The sequence below is a fragment of the Typopeltis vanoorti genome, chromosome 14, assembly GCF_054136105.1.
Source record: "Typopeltis vanoorti isolate ZY-2024b chromosome 14, IOZ_Tvanoo_1.0, whole genome shotgun sequence".
Classification (NCBI taxonomy): domain Eukaryota; kingdom Metazoa; phylum Arthropoda; class Arachnida; order Uropygi; family Thelyphonidae; genus Typopeltis; species Typopeltis vanoorti.
The window spans coordinates 88,569,944-88,596,804 of record NC_143562.1 but is presented as its reverse complement, the minus strand read 5'-3'; the positions used below and the strand labels follow the sequence as shown (position 1 = coordinate 88,596,804).

Sequence of the window (26,861 nt, the reverse complement as noted above, 5' to 3'; positions counted from 1 at the left end):
TTTGAAATGTGAATACAGGTATCCCTCGATGTTACCGCAAAAGAAGTTATCATTTGATAACTTCTTTTGATAACTTTAGAGTCATTTGAACAGTTTTAATTTTTTTCTTATCAGCATAAATTCTACAATAACAAGCAAAATGACTCTCCAGACCTCGGCAAACAAGCAATAAAACAAAGAAAAAACACAGCAAATATAACATGATGGTACATATTAAGTGGATATTGAATCCAACATTATTTCATAGCCGAATATTGAAACTACAAGAGTTTCATGCCGAATATATAGAAATTAAAAGTTTCAGCAGATGCAAGCATAAGCAACCTCATGGGCAACTCGTAGTAAAGGTGGAGTAAGCCCCAGATCACTTTCCTTAGTACTTTCCATAATGTAAATCACATTGTAAAAATAATCATAATTTATTAACAAAACCAGGATTAATTCCTGATTAATCCTGGTTTTGTTACATTTTTAACAAAATTGTTAAAGTGAACTTCACTGTATTTAAAACAATTAAAATTTATATTCATAAAAAAATTCTCACCCTAAGTGTAAAGTCCCAGCTACCAGTTGACAGTGCTGTTCCATCAGGTGAAACTTTCAAACAAGTAACTCTATTTTCATGACCATAAAGTATACTAAGGCGTACACACTTCAATGTATCCCAAATATTAACTGTATAATCGTTATATCCAGCAAACAATAGTCGACCTAAAAAATAAAAAAATAAGCAATATAAAAAAAGAAGAGCAATATGCTTTATTTTACAGCAGTAATTGAAATGGCTTGGTGGTGTACCTTGAAGGGAGGTTCTATGAGACTACAATGAAAATTCTAGCAACATTTCATTAGCATAAATCAATATCACAGATCAAAAGTTAGCCATTTATAAAGAATTACAATACAGAATCAATTAGTTCAACAATTTCAAAATAAGATATATACACAACAAAAAACTATTCTGAAACAGTTCAGTTTGAACAACTCTGACTACAATATATATGTTTTACAGTGGCTTAAGTGTTATTTTGAGTTCCAGCTTAATTAAATTTTTCTGCTTCAGTGACAGTTGCATAGCTACCAGAGGAAAAGTTTACATAGATAAGTATGTGTTGAAATATATCACTTTTTTTTTTTAGTTGGTTGAACATATATATATATATATATATATATATATATATATACAGGGTGTTCGGGATAAATTTGACATATTTATAATTAATTATATTTTTCCGTAAGTTACATGTATTAACACACACTTCTCTTCATTTAAAAGTTTGGACCCTTCTTCATTCATATACAAGATGTCAGAAAGGATGGATAGCTGGAACCCACCTGAATCATGGAAGAGAATAACTTGTATCATGATGATTCGTGCCCGCCATCAAAATAAGGATATTACGACTGCTGCCCAATGCTCCCTGAATACAGTAAAAACAATCAGGCATGAACTAGAGACTTGCAATGGTGACTACGAGGATGTAGCAAGAAGAAAGATCCCTAGCAGACGATCTGATTGCGTTCGTACAGCAGAATTCCTCGCAAATCTGCAGGAACAGGTGTTGAAGAACCCTGGCATTGGAATTCGGGCTTTGTTCGTGGAGTTGCTAACTGTAGTCAAGCCCTGGATAACAAGGGTAGCCAATGGTAGGCCGTATGTATGGCAGCAGGATTCGGCCCCTTGCCACACCTCTGGGAAAAGTCAAAAATGGTTGTCTGAAAATTTCTACGACTTCACCAGTCCAAATGTTTGGCCTCCAAACTCCCCAGACCTTAACCCCATGGATTATTTTGTATGGGGTGCAGTTGAAAAAGACACCAATCGCACTTCCAGTAATACAAAAGCCCAGTTAATGGATAAAATTAAAACAGTTTTTGCGGCCCTTCCCAGGGAGACTGTAGCATCAGCTTGTTCGAGGTTCCGAAGCAGAATTGAAGCTGTGATCGATGCTAATGGTGGTTATTTTGAGTAAATCTTATTGATAGTATTGTAATTAACTCTGCCTGTAATGTTTTTTTGTCAATTCATTAAATTTAATAGATACAAAGAAGATTTTCTTTTTCCTTACGAAACTGTCAAATTTATCCCGAACACCCTGTATATATATATATATATATATGCTAAATATTATTTAATGACTGAATTCTGAGATAATGGAGGAACAAGTAAATTTAATATAACCACACAACTAGTTTCGTCGGAATGTCGACTTCGTCAGGTGTAATAACAGAAAAAACAAATAAAAGACCGTAAAAAACATTGCATCATTACAACAACAGAGCATTAAAGACTGTAGTTAAGTTTGAATTGGAGTCCGAGCTACAGTTCTATTAAGTACATACGAGCATATAACTTCACGAGTTCACCAGTGCCGAATAGCAGAGCTATGAGAGTCTGGCAGACTATAATAGATTGCTGTTCATGTGGGAAGAGTCAAGGATTATTTCTTTTGATTCCAGGATACGGCGTTCTAATTCATCGTAACATTTATGAAGGTTGGATGTTGAATTCCAATCTATTTGATGTTGGTGGCCTTCATCATTGGAGTTAACTGAGAACAAGACATCACTGGTTCTATTGTATGAGATGTCGCTCTGGTATTCTTCGAAACATAGATAGATAGACTTTTCAGTTTGGACGTAATATGGTTTCCCACAAACTGTAGATTCTGTAGACACCTGTAAACTGAAGATGGTAATGATTTTCTTTGGGGTGGCTTAGAATTGACCAGAGTTTAGGTAGAGTTGAAAAACACATTTTTATATTGAATTTCTTCAAAATTCTTGCCAGTTTAGGGGTGAGAGAACTGATGTAAGGTAAGGAGATGTAAGATCTGGGGTTGGTCGAAGCCTCAACAGTGTTTTGATGACGGTGGTATAGTAGTTTATTAATACTTTTGGAAGAGTAACCATTATTTGTGAGGGTCCTTTTCAGTTCAGTTCATTTTTAAGATGTTTCAGTTCATTTTTAAGCTCTTCTTCATCTGACAATAGAGATCTGACATGATGAGCAAGAGTGGATATGATGCCTAATTTTTGTGCTGGATAGTGGTGAGAGGATGCATGCAGGTATCTATCTGTGTGTGTGTGTGTGGGTTTTTCTGAAGATTGAGATTTTTAAAGAATCAGAAAAACTGGTACGTTTGATGTCTAGAAAGGGCCTCTCATGGCCAACTAAGCTTCTTAGATAGGCTAGTTAATCCTATCTGCATTATCTATGTCTCTGTAAACTGTAGATGTGGTCAGTTTGCCTGTTTTGTAGAATGAAAAACTTAAGTTTCCAGGAAGGGAACCCTGTACTTCCACATGAGACCAGCTAACTCACCTTCACTTGAAAAACCCTTATAAAGGTTATTTGCCTCCAGGTTTTTTTCAACTGAATGGCCATCTGTGGAGGTTGTAGTCTGATCATCGAAAAACTAATTTTTTTCCCCCTAACGCCTTGCCTGCATATGGCACTGTTTTAGGTTTTTGCAAAACCTCTGGTCTGTGGAGTTGTTATAAATTATAGATAATGCATAGTTCTGCTGTAGTTTCTATTCTGGAAAAAGCAATACTAGATGAAGCAAAGAAAATTGGAATAATTCACTGATAAATTTCACTATGGATACTTTGCTAAAAAAAAAATCTAAAAATTCCTTATATCGTAGCCGCAACAATTTTACAATTGCACTAAAACCCCAAAATAATAAGAAAGTGCAACTGGATCGGACAGTATAACAAACATCTTGGAAATAATTATTAAATACCAGCAATACAGCTTTAAGTACATTCAATATACCATCCCAATGAAAGAAAGGTCTAATACCCAACCAGGGCAATTTAAAAAACCCAGAAATTCCTACCATTCTACAACTCTAACAAAATGCTTTTAATATGAAGTGAATCATATATGCTGGTATCCAAAACCTAAGGATGAACAATACTTCTGAAGATTACAACTGCAAATTCAGACGAATTAGCTTGTGCCAATTTGTATAACTGACAATTTTAAGTGGAAAGCAGATACACATTCAAATTTTCGAATCACTCGCAAAGGGGTCATGTGGTAGCACTCACCAGAATGAAACAAAAGGCTGTGCTAAGCGAATTGTGTTTGAAGCTCTTTTTGTGAAGGAATAAAGTTGCAAACTTGGATGTCTTGTCTCAAAGACATCTAGATGATTCGTGCTGGGAAAAATTATTGGAAAGCTTGAAGGCGGCTGCAGAATTACTGATGTTGCCAGATAGTTTGGAATCTCAGAGTTGTATCCAGGCTCTGGGCAGCTTTTGAACCAATGGAATGCATTCCAGATGTTTGCTAAGAGGTCGTCCTTGTTCTACCACGTAGCACAAAGACAAATTTTTGGTTTATAACAGCAAAACATAATCAACGTACCATGCCTGGTCAGCTTGGAAGTTGGCTCCATTCAAGCACAGGTAAGTGGATATCTCGACAAACTGTGGCAAGATGTCTATGACATGTAGGCCTATATGCCCAAAGTCTGCGTCCCTTTATCCACAGTTCATCATAGAGCATATTTTAGTGTTGTTGTATCCATGAAATTTGGATAAGACACCAATGGGCTAATGTACTCTTTACAGATGAGTCATTTTAGTCTTTCCTCCGATTTGAGATAACACCAGATCAGGTGTAGTCTAGAATGTGGATGTGGAAGTGGTGCTGCTTACCATCGCAAGAATGTTCTTGAAAGGGATAGAGATATGGTGGTGCTGGGATCAAGGTGTGAGGAAGCATTATGCTTAATGGATGCACTGAGCTGCAAGTGCTGGAAAAAAGGACTATGACTGGTAAACAATGTTGCAACAAAGTTCTTCATTATCATACTCAATTGTTCCATGGTGTTGTAGGCCAAGAATTCATTTTTATGGATGATGATGCCACACCACATCGTATACGAACAGTGGAGATACTTCTGGAGACTAAAGTTATTAATCGAATTGAGTAGCCAGCATGCTCTCCAGATCTCGATGCTATAGAACACATTTGGGACACAACAGGGAGACACATTGCTGCTTGAAATTCCCCTACAGGAAACAAGGTCTTATTCTTACTCTGAAAGAGAAGTGGGCCAATTTGCCTCAAGAACTCCTGAATCATTTGGTGCTAAGCATGGTATGACATTCTGAGAGCTACACTGCAGTTTGGGATGGGCTATTATATTCCATGCTGAAATGTATGGAATTCCAATATATTCCATACCAAAATGTCTCTCTGTATCGTTTTCTGTAAGCACTATACATTAATTATTTAACTACATTCTTAAGAAATTTCTACCTTTTGCCAAAAATGTATTGCAATTGAATTTGTGCACAATTTATAACACATTTTTGGGTAATATAATTTATTAGTACTTGTACATGACAAATATTTCATGACTACAGTCAATTTATGTCCATATTTGGCTGTTGTCATGAAATTTTTTTCATATACAGGTAAAAATGTTCATCCTTAGCTTTTGGTCAGTGTATACCACTTCTTCAGAGTTAATATCTGGACATTCAAACTTATCACAAACACAAAATTTAATTTCTACAGAACTACCCAGTCAGTTATATTTACATATGGCTCTCGGATACAGAACATCACTACTCATTGCATAATTAATATTATTATTATTATGAAGAAAGTCCTTCATTGATTCATCAAGTGAGTTACACATCACCCACACCAACTGTCATATCTTTTCTTGAATCCATTCCAATCACGAACCATAGCTCTACAAGTGAAAAATCTAGCTCTCATCTGCCTCTCTCTCAGAAGTTTATATGTCTCCTGTCAATTCCTTCCCAATGTCATTAATGTAAAGACTGAATAACAATGCACAAAGGGCTGATCCTCGTAGTGCGTCACTCATCATCATCATCATCACATTCCTGCCATATACCCACACGGGGTGTACAGGATATGATAGTACTACATGAAAAAATTATATCATTACTAACTTCCTATCTACAATTTTTCTCCAAATCAGTCTGTTACTTGTCAAGACTCCAACATTATCAGATCTTATATTTCTATCGTCTAAGGCACTTTGAAACGTATCAATCCACCTATACTTGTATAGATCTTGCCAGGAACACTCAGTAGGGAAATACCTCTGTAATTCTCACATTCAGTTTTATTTCCCTTTTTATATATGGGTACTATGAGAGCTCTACTCCAATCATCAGGAATTCGTCCCTCTGTCCAGGCTTTCTGAACTATGCAGTGCAGCCACTGTAAGACTGTTATACCACCATACTTCAGCATTTCTGGTCGAATATAATCTACTCCTGCTGCCTTTCCACATTTCAAGCCTTTGATGGCTTTTTCTACTTCAAGTATGGATATGTATTCCTGCCTGCATGCCTGGTCAGTGTTTATTACCACTGTGCTGACATCACTGCTTGTTTCATTTAGCAGTTTTTCAAAGTAATTACTCTCATACTTCAAGGATATCTTTTTCTCCAGTTTTCATGTCACCTTTATCATCTCTAATTCCTTTTACAGCACTCTTTCCTCCATTCCTAAGTTTCTTCAACAACCTCCAGAATATTTTGCCACCTTCTTGATATTTATTTTCTATATTCTTGCCAAAGTCCTCCCATGACTTTTGTTTAGCTAGTTTTACACAGTGTTCAGCATTCTTGCATCTGTCTCTATATTCTCTAAGAGCACAAGCTGACTTATTTGACTGGAACTTTTGATATGCTTTCTTCTTTTCCTTCACTGCCTCTTTAACTTGCTGTTCCACCAGGGAGTTCTGATTTTTTTAACCTTGCAGACAACCTCTCTGGCTGAAACAATCAATGTTTTCTTCAGAGTTTGCCACTGATTCTCCAAGGTTTGATTCCTGTTCTCAAACTCTTTCATTTTTTCTTCAATAATCTTTGTGTATTTTAGTCTACAGTTTATATCTGAGAGCTGCTCAACTTTTATTCGCTTTAAAACTTTCTTACATGTTATTCTTTTCAATATGAAATTCAATATTTTTGTATGTCTCACAATCATTTCCTACTCTGCTATGTAGATCCCCAACAAGGACCAACTTTTCCTTTTTCATTGTGTCAGTTGCTTTTTCTAAAGCCTCAAAAAATTCCTCCACTTCTCCCTTAGTAGAACCTTCTGTGGGACAATAGGCACAAATAAGTCTCATTGTCCAATTCCCCATTCTCATATTTGCCCACATTACTCTACTTGAGACTGACTGCCATTGAAGAAGATTAGCCTTGTATTTTGTGTTGAATACTATGGCTACTCCTCCTTTTCCTTGATTGTCATTGCCTGAATATAACATTTTGTATTTATTGCTCAGAAAGATCTCACCAGTTTTGGTCTTTTTTGTTTCAGTCACCCCTATTATGTCGATCTGGTACTTATCTAATTCCTCAGCTAGCTCCATTTCTTTGCCATTCAGGCTTCTTACGTTGATAGTACCGATCTTTAACTCTGGTGATGTTGAGTTGGGGTTTGTTTTCAGATTTGTTCCAGTAGCTGACTTTTCATTGTTCGCACTGGTTCCCTAGCGAAAACAACGGGGACCTTGTTTAACCGGGCGACGCCCCAGCCGGCATGAAATTTTGTCATATTGTACCATTATTTTTTATTTTGGTTTAACCAATAAGAATACAATTTGGTCGGCTAAATCCCAAATTGCCAGCCCATCCTCGTTCGTTCAGTATCCAAGTAGATACCCAACAGGGTGCACCACGAGAAGGTGAGGATTTGACATTAGGTCAGAAGCCCTGGTTGGTTCTCCGCATTCCTTTAAAGGCTATATGGAGGTCTCCTCTCAGTTATACAGCTTTGACCCTTAAGCACCCCGTGGTGCGTCACTGGTTACGTTAAATCTTACAGACTCACATCTGTCAGCCAGCCATTCTTTTATCCACACTAACAGTTTATAATTCAATCCCATATTCTCCAATTCATGCAATTGTCTTTAATGCTATATCCTATCAACTTCTTTAGCAAAGTTCAAAAGTATCATGATATATCCATTCTACTGATTAACTCAATAACATTATTAAATGGGCAATTTCCTCAAACCTGACCTTCCCTTAGTAAACTCATGATGTTCATTACAAAGTATAGATTATCTGTCACTCCATTTCTGCATGCGAGCTCTATCTTTTCTAAAATCTTAACCATCACTCCAGAGATACTAGTAGGATGAGAGTTAGACATATTAGTCTTTGCACCACCCTTGTGCAATGGAATTATCATTATGTCTTATCGTTATTATGAATTATCACTGTCTTATTATTATGTAATTATATCTTATGCATATGTATTTTCATGCAGCCAAATTGACCACCACCAGCGTTCTCCTACTTTCTTCAGATCATCTAAGAGCACAAGCAGCTACTGATCACCCTCCATGCACAATTCAGCTACAAACTCCAACTTCTCATTCTCTTTCAATTAATCTAATCTATTTCTGTTCTTTCGAACAGCTCTCAGGCATACCATTTTCCCACTGACAATCTCCAGCACTTCAAGAAACACATAGATTCCTTCCTTCTCCCCCAACTCCTCTTACTTTTTTTTTTTTGGTTCTGGCACCTGTGTGTGTGTATTGATATAAAAAGTTATAGGATTTGATCTGTTCTATAATTTTTTTTTCACACTTTGGTTTTTAACTTGTATTTTTCTTCGTTTTCTGTTAATTTTTTTTTTAAATTTAATGTAAAGCCATATTTTTGGTGTATTTATTTACATTTTTGAGCTGTTCTCAGTAATCAATACAGTCTCATCAGCACAAAGATTTTTTTATTTCATCCTCCTATTTTTATTCCTTCCAGTTCTTCAATCATTTAAAAAAAAATTCCTGTAGAGAGTAAACAGAAAGAGAGAAAGTACAATCCCAACACGTTTCTGTATTTGAAAGTCACTGATAGCTATTGTTTTTTGTTTGCAGTTTGAATCAAGTATAAATAAGAGATCAGTTTTATGTCATTCCTATCTACTCTCTTCTTTATTAATGTTTTATCAATTTCTTATGAACAATCAAATATTTTAATTGCAAATAATCAATCCCTAGAATGCTGACAGACAATGAGGCATCAAATTTCAGATGTTAGAATTTATTATTTTTTTTGTTAATAAAAAAAAATGAAATTTAATTCCTTAAATGATAACACATAGTTACATAATAGAAGGAAAAAAGTTTAGAACAAAATAAAAAAATAATTGTACACCATCAAAGGAAACTGCTATGCTTAAGAATATCAACTAAAAGTCTATAAATCAAACAGAGAAATTTATACATAAAACCACCTGATATGTGAAGTATATGTGGATTAAAAAAACAAAACAAAAAAAAAACATGTGACTATGGACTTACCACTAATTGAGAAATCTACAGAATTCACGCCAAATAATATGCTGTCTTTTGAATAAACTGCTACCTCTCTGTCTGCTCTGAGATCAAATAATCGGCACTGTAAAATGATAAAATAGTTGACAGTTGAAAACAATCCCAATTTGAATACAGAATATAAATTATATAAAAATATATCTGCAAAAAAAAAGTTTTAAGTTATAAAAAATAGTATAATTTGTAGAGAAAAAATGCCAATAGGTACAGACAAATATCTTTATGTGATATAACATACAAGTTATATTTATGTTTTTATTCCTATTATGTCTGAACAATGAATACAGAATTGAATAGTTAAGTATAGTAAGAGTGGTTGCCTTCAGAAAAAGATGCATTCCTTGGGTATCCACTACAATGGAAAGCAAATCATCTAAGAAGCATATACTTCCTTTCATCATGAGATGTATTAATCACTTTGCACTCAGATGTGATTCTTAGTGGAATATTCTATCTGTAAGTGGCTAAATCCTTGAACCTATTAGTATCTTCAAGATTTTAGCTAAGTTTCAAAAATTGCAGCTACTAAAGATTTGCATGACCATACTAGTTCAGCTAATAATAATAAATCCTGCCAGCACAAAGTATCATCTGACTCCTTAAATTCATTCACCATCTGAATTCTCACTATCCTCTAGCAATGCATCCCATGCACTCACTACTCTCTGCACGAAAATCTTACTTCTCACAAGGGAGTGGTGAACATGGTTGCTCTTCACTTCTTTGCACTACTTTAAGAGACTATCTGTCCTGCACATGCCACCACCACTCCTGACCCAAAATCACAAATACTTGCTTATCTTTTAATGCCAGTTAGTGTATCTAGGGATACAAACTCTTGTGGATTTTATAAACAAGGAAAGCTCAAAACATAAATGTTATATGTCATGTTTCCTCTTAGAGAAATAAAAACATTTGTTAATGAAACTCTTATGATTTTATCAGAACAATAAAAGCTAGAACAACTCATATGCTCTTATTACAATTTAAAAGTTGTATTTTACCTTTTTTTTTTTTTTTTTTAATGATGGTACAACATGACAAAATTTCATGCCGGCTGGGGCGTCGCCAGTTAAAAAAGGCCCCCGTTGTTTTTGCCAGGGAACCAGTGCGAACAATGAAAAGTAAGCTACTGGAACAAATCTGAAAACAAACCCCAACTCAACATCACCAGAGTTAAAGATCGGTACTATCAACATAAGAAGCTTGAATGGCAAAGGAATGGAGCTAGCGGAGGAATTAGATAAGTACCAGATCGACACAATAGGGGTGACTAAAACAAAAAAGACAAAAACTGGTGAGATCTTTCTGGGCAATAAATACAAAATGTTATATTCAGGCAATGACAATCAAGGAAAAGGAAGAGTAGCCATAGTATTCAACACAAAATACAAGGCTAATCTTCTTGAATGGCAGTCAGTCTCAAGTAGAGTAATGTGGGCAAATATGAGAATGGAGAACTGGACAATGAGACTTATTTGTGCCTATTGTCCCACAGAAGGTTCTACTAGGGTAGAAGTGGAGGAATTTTTTGGAGGCTTTAGAAAAAGCAACTGACACAATGAAAAAGGAAAAGTTGGTCCTTGTTGGGGATCTAAATAGCAGAGTAGGAAATGATTGTGAGACATACAAAAATATTTTGGGAAAATTTGGAGAAAAGAGCAAAGCTAATAATAATGGCAAATATCTGTTGGATTTCTGCTCAGGACATGGATTGGTTATTACTAACACCATGTTCCAACATAAAAATGCGCACAAATTCACATGGAAAGAAGAGGCAAGGAATAAGAAAAGTCTCATTAACTATGTTATTGTTGATAGTGATGTTTTCTCCCTGGTGAAGGACACCAGAGTGTACAGAGGATTTGAAATTGGAAGTGATCACTATTTAGTCTTGAGCAGGATAAAATTGAATTTCATATTGAAAAGAATAACATGTAAGAGAGTTTTAAAGCGAATAAAAGTTGAGCAGCTCTCAGATGTGAACTGTAGACTAAAATACACAAAGGTTATTAAAGAAAAAATGAAAGAGTTTGAGAACAGGAATCAAACCTTGTTGATTCAGTGGCAAGCCTTGAAGAAAGCCCTGATTGATTCAGCTAGAGAGGCATGTGGTGAAGTTGTCTGCAAGGATAGAAAAATTAGAACTCTATGGTGGACACAGGAAGTTAAAGAGGCAGTGAAGGAAAAGAAGAAAGCATATCAAAAGTTCCTGTCAAATAAGTCAGCTTGTGCTCTTAGAGAATACAGAGACAAATACAAGAATGCTAAACACTGTGTAAAACTAGCTAAACAAAAGTCATGGGAGGACTTTGGCAAGAATATAGAAAATAAATATCAAGAAGGTGGTAAGATATTCTGGAGGTTGTTGAAGAAGCTTAGGAATGGAGGAAAGAGTGCTGTAAAAGGAGTTAGAGATGATAAAGGTGACATGAAAACGGGAGAAAAAGATATCGTTGAAGTATGGAGTAATTACTTTGAAAAACTGCTAAATGAAATAAGCAATGATGATAGCACAATGGTAAAAAACACTGACCAAGCATGCAGTCAGGAATACATATCCATACTTGAAGTAGAAAAAGCCATTAAAGGCTTGAAATGTGGAAAGGCAGCTGGAGTAGATGATATTTGACTAGAAATGCTGAAGTATGGTGGTATAAGAGTCTTACAGTGGCTGCACTGCATAGTTCAGAAAGCCTGGACAGAGGGACGAATTCCCAATGATTGGAGTAGAGCTTTCATAGTACCCATATATAAAAAGGAAAATAAAACTGAATGTGAGAATTACAGAGGTATATCCCTACTGAGTGTTCCTGGCAAAATCTATGAAAGTATACTTGAGAAACGGTTGAGAAGAATTGTGGAAGAAAAGCTTTGTGAAGAACAAGCTGAATTCAGGCTAAACAGAGGCTGTCAGGATCAGATCTTCACTTTACGACAAATAGTCGAGAAAGCATGGGAATATAACAAAGATCTGTATTTAAGTTTTGTCGATTTGGAAAAGGCATATGACAAGGTGCCAAGAGAGAAGCTATTCAATACACTGCAGTTATATGGTGTCAATGGGGCATTATATCAAGCAATACTTAGTCTTTATTTGAGTTGTAAGTCAGCAGTTAGAATTGAAGGAAGTACAGGAAGATGGTTTAATGTTAAATCTGGTGTGAGACAAGGATGTACATTATCTCTTGTGTTATTCATTATCTATATGGATCACATTATGAAGGAAATTGATATTAAACATGATATCAAAATTGGAGATGTTAATGTCAGCTCTTTGCTTTGTTCGGATGATGTTATACTTCTAAATAAATCCGCAACAACTCTGCAAGATTCTCTGACTAAATTGAATAGCTGTTGTAATAGATATGGTATGAAGGTCAGCAATAAAAAGACAAAGACAATGAAAATAGGCAGAACCATCGAAAATGTCAACTGTGTTGCGAATGGAGAACCTGTGGAACAAGTAAAACATTTCAGCTACTTAGGCATGATTTTTACTGAAGATGGTAAATTAAATATAGAAATAGACAACAGAATCAGCAAATGGTGGGAAGTCAATTGAATAAATTCATATGGAATAAGAGAGAAATTAGTCGGAACACTAAATTAGTGTTCAAGCCAATTTTAACTTATGGATCTGAGAGCTGGGTCAGAAGTAAAACACTTGACCAAAGACTAGAGACCGCAGATATGAAAGTCCTGAGAAAGATTATAGGCGTGAACAGATGGCATCAATGGCAATATCATATTAAAAACGAGGATATTAGGAAAGAACTTGACATTGTCTGCATCCAGTAATGTGTTAGCAGAGCTAATCTCAGGTGGTATGGTCACCTAAACAGAATGGGCGAGGAAAGATTAGCAAAACAAGTGTTCTCTGACAGGTTGGCAGCAAAACGACCCAGAAGAAGACCAAGATATAGGTGGATTGATACGTTTCAAAGTGCCTTAGACGATAGAAATATAAGATCTGATAATGCTGGAGTCTTGACACGTAACACACTGATTTGGAGAAAAATTGTAGATAGGAAGTTAGTAATGATATAATTTTTTTCATGTAGTACTATCATATTCTGTACACACCCCCTCTCAAGGGTACATGGCAGGAATTTGATGATGATGTTGTCTTTTATAATTTACATGTTAATTTTATTCCCTTACTGAAATATAAGAAATTTATACAAGTTGCAAAATACTGACAGCCGTACTGGTAAACTTAATTTTTCTGTTCACGAATGAGATTCTCTGCCTCCCTCCTTTTATTTTTCTGATTTTATTAGTCTCTTTATATTTGTCATATCTTTACTATCTGTTTTGACACTTGCATATTAATCAATAGCCCAAATATTTCTGTTTTAGGGTCTTATACCCTACCCCCATTTTTGGCTTCTACTCACAGCACACAGGATTCATAATTATATATACATACACAGCATGACCTGATAGCACTACTTACCCCCCCCCCAGTCATTGGACTCCTGAATAGTACAGTGGGCGATCGGTTAACGAACAGTTCGGACTGCGAACAAATCGAACAACGAACTCAACTCAATGACAGTTGAATTCTGCTTGGCGAAAGCTGTGTCCATCCTGCATTCAGGGAGACGGAGATGATGTCCCTGAAATTATGGATGAAATTGTGACAAGTGCTAGAGTTCTGAAATTGGAGGTGAATGAAAATGACATTGAAGAGCTCATAATGGAACATGAAAATGATCTGAAGACAGAAGAACTCCAAGAACTCTTGAATGAAGAACACCAAGAAACCCCACGCAATGTGTTTTCTTCTGAAAAAGAGGAAGACGAAAGAGGACCAATGCCGACATCTGCTATTAAAGATCTTTTGAAGAAGTGGGAGGATGTCAGAACAACTGTCTTAAAATGGATGTACATTAACCAGGTTGAGGTCAATAGGCTTGAGGATCTCTACAACAACAATGCTATTAATCACTTCCGAAAAATCTTGAAGAAGAGAGAAAAGCAATTGACATTGGACAGATTCTTTAACGCCCCACAAATGGGGAAAAAAAAAACATGACTGTGTATGTATGTATTATTGTTATTATAAATAAACGTAGTAAGAAATTATATAATTTTTTTATTTATTTTTTTAGGTCTCCAGAACAAATTAATCAAATTCCCATAAAAATCTATGGTAAATCAATGATCGGTTAATGAACAATTCGGGTAGTGAAAATCGTCTTTGAACTGATTATGTTCGTTAACTGATCATCCTCTGTATTCAGAAGTTGCTGCAATATAAAAAAGCACATAATATCCATGTGGATTTTGAAATGTAGACTTCAGGCTAGAAAACTGACCAACAAATTGAGGCCTACCCACAAGAAAATCGAAATGTCACTTCTTGGTATTTCCTATTCAATACAGAAAGCACAAAACTTGGGTCACAGTTCAGACCATGGTAAGGGACACTGTAACAGTCATTAAAAGAATCCAACTGGCAATGGGCAGATCATACTGTAAGAATTAGCACTCAAAAATGGACAAATATCTGAATGGTATCCCAGAGATAGTAAGAGACAGGAAGACCAAAATGACACTGAGAAGCTGAGATTAAGGAGATGGCTGGAACATTGTGGCAGAGAAAAGTTCAATATAGGGCTGAATGGAAGCCTTCATCTAGCAGTGGGCAGAAAATGGCTGATAATGATGAATATTCACATACTCTGTTGTTTACCTTTTGTTTCAGACTGTCTTTTCTCTCATCCCCCCCCCCCCACACACACACACAAGATAGCAATAGAAAAATTACTGGCATTGAATCAAATTATTGTATGGAAAAGAAAATAGCTGGATAGTAGTTGATTGTAATGCATATGTTTTAAAGCAATTTGCTTTAGAATATCATTCCATGACATGAACTGGAATATAACAACCAAAAAAGAAAGGTCTATTAAAAAAAAAAAAACTATGGAAAGATATTTATCTTTGATTAAACTAGTAACAATAGTGATTTACTGTTAGTGATTTCATTCATTACTAACAGTCTTTATGTGAGGCTATGATTTGAATTGCAAATCAGCTCGACTCTCCCTAAAGCAAACACTGTTTTTGTAGGGAAACACTGTTATAACAAACTTACATGCTATAACACACTACTGAAAAGTCATGACCAGAACCTTACAGGTAGTCAGTCAATAGTATTTAATTTCTGTCCAAAACTAGAATCTATAACAATGACTGGTAATGCCTGTTATGAATCACTTTTATGAACAATGCACAAAATTTAAATCACAGTGAAGGATCTCATATCTTCTCTTTTGAATCAGGCTCAAGGACCAAGTACTTGGTCCTTGAGCCTGATTCAAAAGTTTAGAAACCTAATTATTGCTTATGATAGGGTGGTTAATCCTATCTGTAAATTAAAGTGTTCTTCTGCCTAGTTTGCCCATTTTGCCACCACTCTATGAGAATAGAACTCACCTTCACTTGAAAAGCCTTGATAAGTTCTTTGCATCTTAGATGGGATTCAAACAAAAGAGTATCATCAATACTGACTGAGCTATGGAGACTCCAGTTGCAGAATTATGGAAATATTATTGTTGTATGGCACTTCCATGGAGTTTGAAGACTCATTTTTGGAGACCCAAACTATCCACACAAACTATTGTATTTCTCCTTGGAGCCCTTAACAGAGAAAGCACTCACAGCTGACTTGCAACCCATTCCACTCATTTACAACTCTCCAAGCAAAAAAAAAATCTAGTACTTACACCCCTACTAACAACACCTTTACTCAACTTCCAGGGATAAGCTCTTGTTGTGGTCCTCTAACCAAGTGCCGAAACATTTCTCCTCATCAATTCTATAAAACACTTTAAGTAACTTAAAAGATTTCTATTATGTCCCCTCTTTTTTAACTATCAACCAACTTCTGCAATTCACACATCTCAATCTATCCTCATAGTGAATATTCCATAGACCACTTACCACCTCGGTTGCCCACCTCTGAATCTTCTCCACCATATGAAATAAAAGGCAGCAAAAAGATTTTAGTTTAGGCCTTATGTCCATAACTTGAATTTTTATATATGCATAAACTATTACTTGCATTACCATACTGTGAAACTTTGAATTAATTATAGAATTAATGAAATTGCTTAGAGGCAGAAGGAAGTCATCATCATCAAATTACTGCCATGTACCCTCAAAGGGTGTACAGGATATGATAGTACTACATTAAAAATTTACATCATTACTAACTTCCTATCTACAATTTTCCTCCAAATCAGTCTATTACTCGTCAAGACTCCAACATTATCAGATCTTATATTTCTATTGTCTAAGGCACTTTGTACAGTATCAATACACCTGTATTTGGTCTTCCTCTGGGTCGTTTTCTTGCCAACCTGGCAGAGAACACTTGTTTTGCTAATCTTTCCTCGCCCATTCTATTTAAGTGACCACACCACATTGAGATTAGCTCTGCTAACGCATTTCTGGATACTGACAATGTCAAGTTCTTTCCTAATATCCTCGTTTTTAATATGATATTGCCATTGATGCCATCTGTTCACGCCTATAATCTTTCTCAGGACTCTCATATCTGCGGTCTCTAGTCTTTGGTCAAGTGTTTTACTTCTGACCAAGCTCTCAGATCCATAAGTTAAAACTAGTTTGAACACTGTCTTGTATACAGCTAATTTAGTGTTCATACTAATTTCTCTCTTATTCCATATGAATTTATTCAATTGACTTCCTACCATACCAGCTTTGATGATTCTGTTGTCTATTTCCATATTTAATTTACCATCTTCACTAAAAATCATGCCTAAATATCTGAAATCTTTTACTTGTTCCAGAGGTTCTTCGTTCACAACACAGTTGACTTTTCAACGATTCAACTTATTTTCATTGTCTTTGTCTTTTTATTGCTGAACTTCATACCATATCTATTACAACAGTTATTCAATTTAGTCAGGGAATCTTGCAGACTTGTACCGGATTTATTTAGAAGTATAACATTGTCTACATAAAGCAAAGAGCTGATGTTAACATCTCCAATTTTGATATCATGTTTAATACCACTTTCCTTCATAATGTGATCTATATAGATATTGTACATCCTTGTCTCACACTAGATTTAACATTAAACCATCTTCCTGTACTTCCTTCAATTCTAACTGCTGACTTACAACTCAAATAAAGACTAACTATTGCTTGATATAATGCCCCATTAACACCATATAACTGTAGCGTATTGAATAGCTTCTCTCTTGGCACCTTGTCATATGCCTTTTCCAGATCTACAAAACTCAAATAGAGATCATTTTATATTCCCATGCTTTCTCAACTATTTGTCGCAATGTGAAGATTTGATCATGACAGCCTCTATTTGGCCTGATTCCAGCTTGTTCTTCACCAAACTTTTCTTCCACAATTCTTCTCAAGTATACTTGCATAGATCTTGCCAGGAACACTCAATAGGGAAATACCTCTGTAATTCTCACATTCAGTTTTATTTCCCTTTTTATATATGGGTACTATGAGAGCTCTACTCCAATCATCGGGAATTTTCCTTCTATCCAGGTTTAATGAATTATGCAGTGCAGCCACTGTAAAACTTTTATACCACCATACTTCACCATTTCTGGTTGAATATCATTATGTATTCCTCACTATATGCCTGTTGAGTGTTTTTTTACCACTGTGCTATCACTACTTGTTTCATTTAGCAATTTTTCGAAGTAATTACTCCATACTTCAAGGATATCTTTTTCTTCTGTTTTCATGTCACCTTTGTCATCTCTAACTCCTTTTACAGCACTCTTTCCTCCATTTCTAAGCTTCTTCAACAACCTCCAGAATATTTTGCCACTTTCTTGATATTTATTTTCTATGTTCCTGCCAAAGTCCTCCCATGACTTTTATTTAGCTAGTTTTACACAGTGTTTAGCATTCTTGCATTTGTCTCTGTATTCTCTAAGAGCACAACCTGACTTATTTGACAGGAACTTTTGATATACTTTCTTCTTTTCCTTCACTGCCTCTTTAACTTCCTGTGTACACCATGGAGTTCTGATTTTTCTATCCTTGCAGACAAACTCACCATGCCTCTTTGGCTGAATCAATCAGTGTTTTCTTCAAGGCTTGTCACTGAATCTCCAAGCTTTGGTTGCTGTTCTCAAACTCTTTCATTTTTTCTTCAATAATCTTTGTGTATTTTAGAATTAATTAAATTATTTCAGTAATTAATTAATTAATTATTAATTAATTAAAATTAATGAAAAATTTTAAAGCGAATAAAAGTTGAGCAGCTCTCAGATGTGAACTGTAGAGCTGCTCAACTTTTATTTGCTTTAAAACTTTCTTACATGTTATTCTTTTCAATATGAAATTCAATTTTATCCTGCTCAAGACTAAATAGTGATCATTTCCAATTTCAAATTCTCTGTACACTCTGGTGTCCTGCAGCAGGGAGAAAACATCACTATCAACAATAACATAGTCAATGAGACTTTTCTTATTTCTTGCCTCTTTTCTCCATGTGAATTTGTGCACATTTTTATGTTGGAACATGGTGTTAGTAATAACCAGTCCATGTCCTGAGCAGAAATCCAACAGACATTTGCCATTATTATTAGCTTTGCTCTTTTCTCCAAATTTTCCCAAAATATTTTTGTATGTCTGACAATCATTTCCTACTCTGCTATTTAGATCCCCAACAAGGACCAACTTTTCATTTTTCATTGTGTCAGTTGCTTTATCTAAAGCATCAAAGAATTCCTCCACTTCTACCTTAGTAGAACCATCTGTGGGACCATAGGCACAAATAAGTCTCATTGTCCAGTTCCCCATTCTCATATTTGCCCACATCCCTCTACTCAAGACTGCCTGCCATTCAAGAAGATTAGCCTCGCATTTGGTGTTGAATACAATGGCTAGTCCTTCTTTTCCTTGATTGTCATTGCCTGAATATAACAATTTGTATTTATTGCTCAGAAAGATCTCACCAGTTTTTGTCTTTTTTGTTTCAGTCACCGCTATTATGTTGATCTGGTACTTATCTAATTCCTCTGCTAGCTCTATTTCTGTGCCATCCAGGCTTCTTACTTTTATAGTACCAATCTTTAACACTGGTGATGTTGAGTTTGGGTGTGTTTTCAGATTTGTTCCAGTAGCTGACTTTTCGCTGTTTGCCCTGGTTCCCTGGCAAAAACAATGGGGGCCTTGTTTAACCAGGCGACGCCCCAGCCAGCATGAAATTTTGTCATGTTGTACCATCGTTTTGTATATTGGAGTTTAAGCCAATAAGAATACAATTTGGTCGTCTAAATCCCAAATTGCCAGTCCATCCTCGTTCGTTCAGTATCCAGGTAGATATCCAACAGGGTGTACCACAAGAAGGTGAGGATTGGACATTAGGTCAGAAGCCCTGGTCGGTTCTCTGCTTTCCTTTAAAGGGTATGTGGATGTCTCCTCTCAGTTATATAGCTTTGACCCTTAAGCACCCCAAGCATTTTAAGATACTGATATTCATAAAGTTTGATACTATATAGCACAAAAATGTAAATTGTCAATTAATAAAATCAAAGTATCTTTTATCAAAAGATACTTTGATTTATAAATTAAATGTTAAAGGAAAAAAGGGTTATGTTAATAAGAGAAAAACTTAGTTTGAAATTAATAACTGATGTTTTTCATCAGTTAAATAGATTTGGACTTACTTACTTTGTTTTTAACTTGGAATAACACTAAGACAGGACTATGGCTATTAGATTAAGACACATATTTGTCTTTTTTCTTAAGTGAAATCCATTTAAACCATATGTAAATAGATGGGCCATTTCTGAAATATATTTTATTTATATGATTTGGCTTGTATCCAGGCACTGACTGAGATAATCTGGTATAATTACTTCTTATATTCATTTGTAGGAATATTTATTCAATTCCTTATTTTAGTAATACTGACAAAGAAATATGACCAGAGAGAAAATCCTCAATAGCTAATTGCCATGGAATGTAACAACAGTTCTAAGGATTAAAGGGGAAAATGACTCTGCTGATTGCTGAATTCAACTTCTTTTTTTTTTTAATTTTTTTAATATGGAATGGGAAAATCCATGTGTGTGTGTGTGTGTGTGTGTGTGTGTGTGTGTGTGTGTGTGTGTGTGTACACTGCTTGGAAAGAAGTCAACAGACACCCCCCCCATGGGCAAAGTGCATCATGCCACGTAACAAGTCACGTGTTTGTAGCCAGTATAAACTAGAGCAGTGCTTCCCAAACTCATGGATGTAAAGATGTAAAGGCCCCTTTGGAAAAATTAAAATATTTCACTGCCCCCCCCCCATCGAAAAAAAAAAAATTAGTAATACAGACATATATTATTATAATATTTATTGTATTTATATGCTATATGTGCTATCAGCGCAGTTGCCCTGCACCCCAAGCGTATTTCTTTCCCACACATCGCCTGCACCTGCGTACACCAATGAAACATTATAAAGCATGAAAAACTTGGCCATTTAAAATGAGCACAAGATTTTGCATCTAAATTTTTTTGTGCATCTTATCAATACCTTTGAAATGAAACTTATGAATAAGCATATATTTACTAATATTCGTTAAGCGCCGAAATACGCAGGAAGGAAAATTTGTGAACCAACACCAATGTGTGATTTTTTCCATTAAAATATAAAAAATAACAAAAAAGAAATAAAAATTAAATACATTTATTTTAAGATAAAAAAAATCTAGTTAGTCTTAAAACATTTTATATTTGTTTTCATTATTTCATGGTCCCCCTCTCAACAAAATTGACAGTCCCGAATGGGGCTGCGGCCCACAGTTTGGGAAGCGCTGAACTAGAGGAATATGATGCTCCTAAGTCAGTGCGACTGTGTCTGGGTGAAATGGCTGCAAGAAGGGAACTGACAGTTTAAAAGAGGCATTGTGATAGAATGTCATGTTGTAGGCCTATCTGTTTGGCAAACTGTTGACAAATTGGGCCATCCCAGGTCAACAATCAGTGATACCATACTGAGATGGAAGTGCAGGGTGCTTCTGAAACTGCAAGTGCTACCCACACTCACCTAATGCAACCACAATATGCAAGTCCCACATTACCCAAACCAACAAGCATCATCATCTTGAGTTGTGCAAAGAGCATGTACAGTGGGATGTGGAAGCTTGGAAAGGTGTGCTATGGAGTGACGAATTATGCTACACTCTCTAGCAAGCAGATGGACAGGTGTGGCAGACACCCAGTGAACAATCTTGTTGAGTGTGTAACCCCTAACTATGAAATTCAGAGATGGCAGTGTGGTGGTATGATCCTGTTTTTCATGGTTTTGCCTGGGACCTCTGTTTGTGGTGTCACGAACACTGAACTGTAAGATGTATCCAAACATTTTTCACAATGCAGTGCTTCCTACTTTGTGGCATTTCTATGGAACTGACCATTGTCTCTTTCAGCAAAACAATGCATTTTTTCTGCAGACCTCTATAGATCTCTGATCTCAACCCTGTTGAACATCTGTGGGATAAGCTGGAACATCTGATTCACAACAATCCAGGACCTCATTACAACTTAGGAAGAATGGTCCAAAATTCCCATTGATTTGTATTGTGTGCTTATGGAAAGCATGCCCCATAGGATTGCAGTAGTCATTGCAGTGAAAGGTGGGTACCATGGCTGTTTTTTCTTCATACTATGGGTCTGTTTACCTCTTTTCAAGCAGTGTGTGTGTGTGTGTGTGTGTGTGTGTGTGTGTGTGTGTGTGTGTGTGTTTTACCATCAAAATGTGTGTGTACACACACACCATCAGGAATCCAATATATTATTTTTTTTTCTAAAAAAAAAAAATCTAACATACTAAATTTCTGATGGTAGAATGTTTAAGTAAAATATTCAAAACAATACGTACAGTAGCATCATCAGAACCAGTAGCAATGGCATCTCCACTTGGGTAAAATTTAACAGTATTAATATCTGCCTCATGACCTTCAAAGGATTGCACACACTGACCTGTCCTCATGTCCCAAATAAGAGCTTGCCTATCACAACCCTGTTGACAAAACAAAATATAAATTTATATCCTACTTAATATCCTTTGTTTCTAATACTTCTATTTAAGCAAAATAATGAAGCCACACTCAATCAATCCTACCCATGCATCCCAAAAATCAGAATTAATATAGATTTAATAAAAAATATCTGATTTATTTAAATTTATCTACTTTACTCAAAAAGAAAAGAAAAGAAAAAAAAATTGACTTTCATATAGTTAAAACCGGCTAGTGGGCTCATCAGTACATGTATTTGACAAGACTTAACTCTAATGTTTTGTTTCACATGTGATCTAAATTCTGATAAGTGCAGTGCATAAGTAGTCAACTGATAGGTGCATATATTTTCCATGTCCAAATGCAATTTTTATACATAACTAGATAAATCTATTTTAACATTTAAGATGTAGCCTCATTATGTGTTGCAATGCTCTCAATATCTTTGCTTCTTCTAATGGATTTAGCAAGACTTCTGGCATTTATAAATGAAGCCTGATAAAGGTTATTATTTTGTTTAGAATATGAGCAAAAAAAAGTCAGTATATGTTGTTAAATGAAATAATTAAACTTTAAGGCAAGAGAAAACAAGATTCATAAATAAGAAAACAATATTTATGACTTTTATAAATAAAGCCTGATAAAGGTTATTTTGTTTAGAACACGAACAAAAATATCTTGTATATTAAATTAAATGGAATAACAAAACTGTTAAATAAGAGCATAAAGAAAAATGTTCAGAATACAATATCTTGAAAAGGATGAAGAGGTACCCAGGAACAGTATTAAAACAGACTAGAAAGTGACAGCTGGGTAACAAGTTAGCTGAATAGGACAAGGAATTTTGTGGCAAATAAAAGAGTGATCATGGAAGAATAACCTTAAGGATACGGATGGTATGAAAACATCATGTGCAAAAGAAATAGTTGAATGGTTAAGCAATCAGATTGGTAAAGTATACTTTCCAGGGCCTATTTAGCTCTCTGAATGCCAAAGAGAAACTGGATGATAGAACAGATGCGAATGAGTTAGAGGAAGTAAAGTATTGCAAGAGCTTAATTCAAACACAGAGGTGGGATCAGAGGAAATTTCAGCACGGGTGCCAAAGGAATTTTTTTTTCTTTTTTATGTGACTCCCATCCACAAAAGGTTGTAAACCTTTCGACTAAGTGTGGGCAGACTAAGGATTTTTTTTTACTAATTTTTGTAATTATTTTGTACCTAGTCTGGAAACTCTAACCTAAAGACCAAACATGGAACTTTTTAAAGCCTCTTTTTAAAGATCCTCTGATAAACTAGGTAGTCTTGCATCTTGCAATGAATGATGAAATTCATCTACCATCCAAAAACAATCAATGGTGGGATTTGAACCCAATGTCTGTTGGTTGGAGAGCAGACATGCTAATCACTCAAGTCAACATAGCCAGCACACAAGAGAAATAGCAGTGGTCCTGAACTGGATGTTCAATTCAACTAAAGTTCCAGCCAAAGCAAGATTACTAGTGAGATGAAGGAGAGCAAGATAATTCCATTATACTAAGATGGAGATAGAACTTAAACAACCACTTATGCTAGCCTGGTTGACCAAGTGGATAGCATATCTGTTCTCCAACCAAAAGGCTAAGAAACGAAATCCCACTATGAACATGAATGTTTATGAATTCTTCAGGTGGTTGACAAATTATTATTATTATATAGCATATGATGATATAACAGCCTCCCCCTCCAGGCATAGCTGACGAATCAGGCCTATGGTTGGGACTTAAGTATTCCTGACTGTAATCACAGGGCTGGTTTGCCTGTTTACGGGAGGAAAAGCCTGCTGTCCACACCCAAGACTGGCTAACTTGGCTATGTCCGAGAAAGATCCTTAAGCTCCTCATGTCAGCAACGAGAATCGAACCCAGGACACTCCTTTCCCAGGCATATGGTTGCGAAGTGCATAGCCACTCGGCTAACTGCACGGACAAATGTCACTGCCTGAGGTGAAACCAGAATTCACTTACAGTGAAGTGACTTGAATATTTCCAAAGTTTGATCTCTAGAGTTTCCAGATTATATAATTGTAGCCCACTTAGGGTACTATGTACTATAGGTTTACAACTTTTTGTAAGTGGGAACAAGAAAAAATTACTTTCTCTAGAGTGGTCATTGGAATTGAAGGTATTGGAGAGGCTAGTTAAGGCAAACTTCCAGAGGTTTGCAGATAGCACCTTGATGCTCTAGAGGACAGCATGACTTTGTCAAAAAAAAAGTCTTGCTTTCAATCTGCTCAATTTTTATATTAAAGTGACAGTAGAGTCAGATAAGGGAAATGGATATACCATGATGCTTATGGATTATGCTTTAGCATGTGATAGGATTCCATACTGGAGGTTGTTACAAAACACAAAGAGATAGGTATGCAGGAGAACCAAGAACCATAACTTGGAGACTTGGCAGCCCTGGAAAAAGAAGAAGAAAGCAAACTGAAAGCTCCTAGGCAAGCATGTCACAGTATATGTCCTGAGAGAATACAGAGAAAAATGTAAGAAAGCAAAAGATACATAAAAGTAATTAAACATTTTTTATATATATTCAATTCCAAATTCATTACATTTTTTAAGTAATTGCCATATATAAAAAAATCTGATCATTTGTAGATCTTTATTGGTCATAAAGATTTAATACTAGTAGTCACCTACTAGTTTCGTCACATAATATTGTGGCTTCATCTGAGTTTGGATGAACATACAGATATAAATATACAACACAACAAGCGTTAATTATGAATCAGTACATTACTAAAAATACCGAATGTGTAGGAACCATTACACAAGTACAACAGAAACACATGGTATGTAGATGCTGGCACATGGTCAGTCACTATTCAGCAGGTACATCTGATAGTTAGCAGAGAAATTAAACTCTTATGTGTTTAGAGATCTAATGAGTGATTTCCAAATGTCACATAAAATCATCCCTTGGTTTTTGTTTATAGTACCTTGTGAGTGGATTACCGCTGCAGCCTCTTTGATGTTGCAGAAGCTGTAGTCTTCTTCTATGGCACGGAGCTCTTATCTCATTCATGTTGTGGTGAGTGTGGGAGAAATGGAACACCAAGCCTGAACTGTCCTCTGTTGTTATTGACATCCAAACCTATCATGACAGTGCAAAATTTGCACTGTCATGATAGGTTTGAAGACTACTCTAATGTCATGAGATTAGCAATTTTTTTGCAAAAGTTTGCCCACAAAAGGAATGGAAATTGACATTCTGTAATGAATGTCATGGATCTGTTGTGAAGAGGGGTTAGAGAGTAGTGCTATTTTTTTTAAGGTATCCATTGCTGATCAATAGTCAGAGGATAGAATGTAGTTCATCTGTTAATGTTCCTTTATCTCTTATAATAGAGATCACCCTCTTTTTCAGAGTATGTACAATGAGACCAATTTTTGTGAAATATGGTGCATCTGCTTGTTTTGTAATCAAAACATCTAGAAAAGGTAATTTTCCTTCTTTTTCAAGTTCTAAGGTGAATTTGATTTTATGGTGGAAGGAGTTAATAGTTGCCAGAAAATCATGCAATTCTGCTACACTGTGTTTTTGTTTTATAATATAATGAATATGTTGTCTACATATCTCTGCCAAATTGACAGTGTAGGATTTGTAGAAAACAAGACATCTTTTTCTTTTCCATGAATAAGTCCACACAAGCAGGCGATAGAGGGCTTTTCACTGTAAGGCCCAAAAGTTGTTTGTAGATTTTTCCATCAAATTGGAAGAAATTTGAGTTGAGAGTGTTTATAGAGTTGAGAGATGTCTTGTGGGAACAGATTATCTATAAGGCTCATAACTTCATCCACAGGAACATTTGTAAATAACGATACAATATTCAGACTAGCTAGAATGTCTGTTCGTGAGATGCAAATTTGACCAAGTTTCTCTACAAAGTGTTGCATATTTTTGATATAGGTATCTGTGTGTCTAATGTGCTCCTTAAGAAGATTAGCAAAATGTTTTGATAACGAATAAGTTGGTGAGCTAATACCATCTATGATCGGTCTTGTGTACTTTTGGCAGTCCATATAAACATGGAGTTAAGGGATGCATTGATCTCAATTTTTTCCTAAGATCCGTGAATCATGTAGTCATGTTGCATAAAAGGTTGTAGGTTTCTAGATGGTTTGTCCAAGTTGGGTCATAATCTAATGGAGAGTAAGTAGTTATCAGAAAGTAAAATTGAAATTTTGGAACATATAATCAGTCGTATTCAAGATCACAGTTGAATTGCCTTCAGCCTTAAGTACTATAATATCTTTATTCTTCTTTAAATTAGACAGTGCTCTTTTTTCTAAGGAGCTGATATTCTTTTTAGGATGATGAGAAGAGGAATTGCAGTCTTTTAATCTAATGTCATTTGCAACAGGTTCAGGTAGAAAGTAAAGGGCCTTTTCTACACTGCACATAACATCTATTTTTGGAAT

General features: G+C 35.6%; 1 protein-coding gene across 1 annotated transcript in view; it reads right to left on the bottom strand.

Moving 5' to 3' along the window:
• Positions 1-26,861, bottom strand: part of Gbeta5 (guanine nucleotide-binding protein subunit beta-5) — a 119,793-nt gene that overhangs the window by 2,685 nt on the left and 90,247 nt on the right. Inside the window, exons 7-9 of the mRNA XM_090404447.1 lie at positions 22,257-22,397; positions 9,330-9,426; positions 545-711 (exon numbers count right to left, since the gene is read on the bottom strand). Coding sequence (XP_090260573.1) covers positions 545-711; positions 9,330-9,426; positions 22,257-22,397 — 405 coding nt within the window. The remainder of the gene's footprint in view (positions 1-544; positions 712-9,329; positions 9,427-22,256; positions 22,398-26,861) is intronic.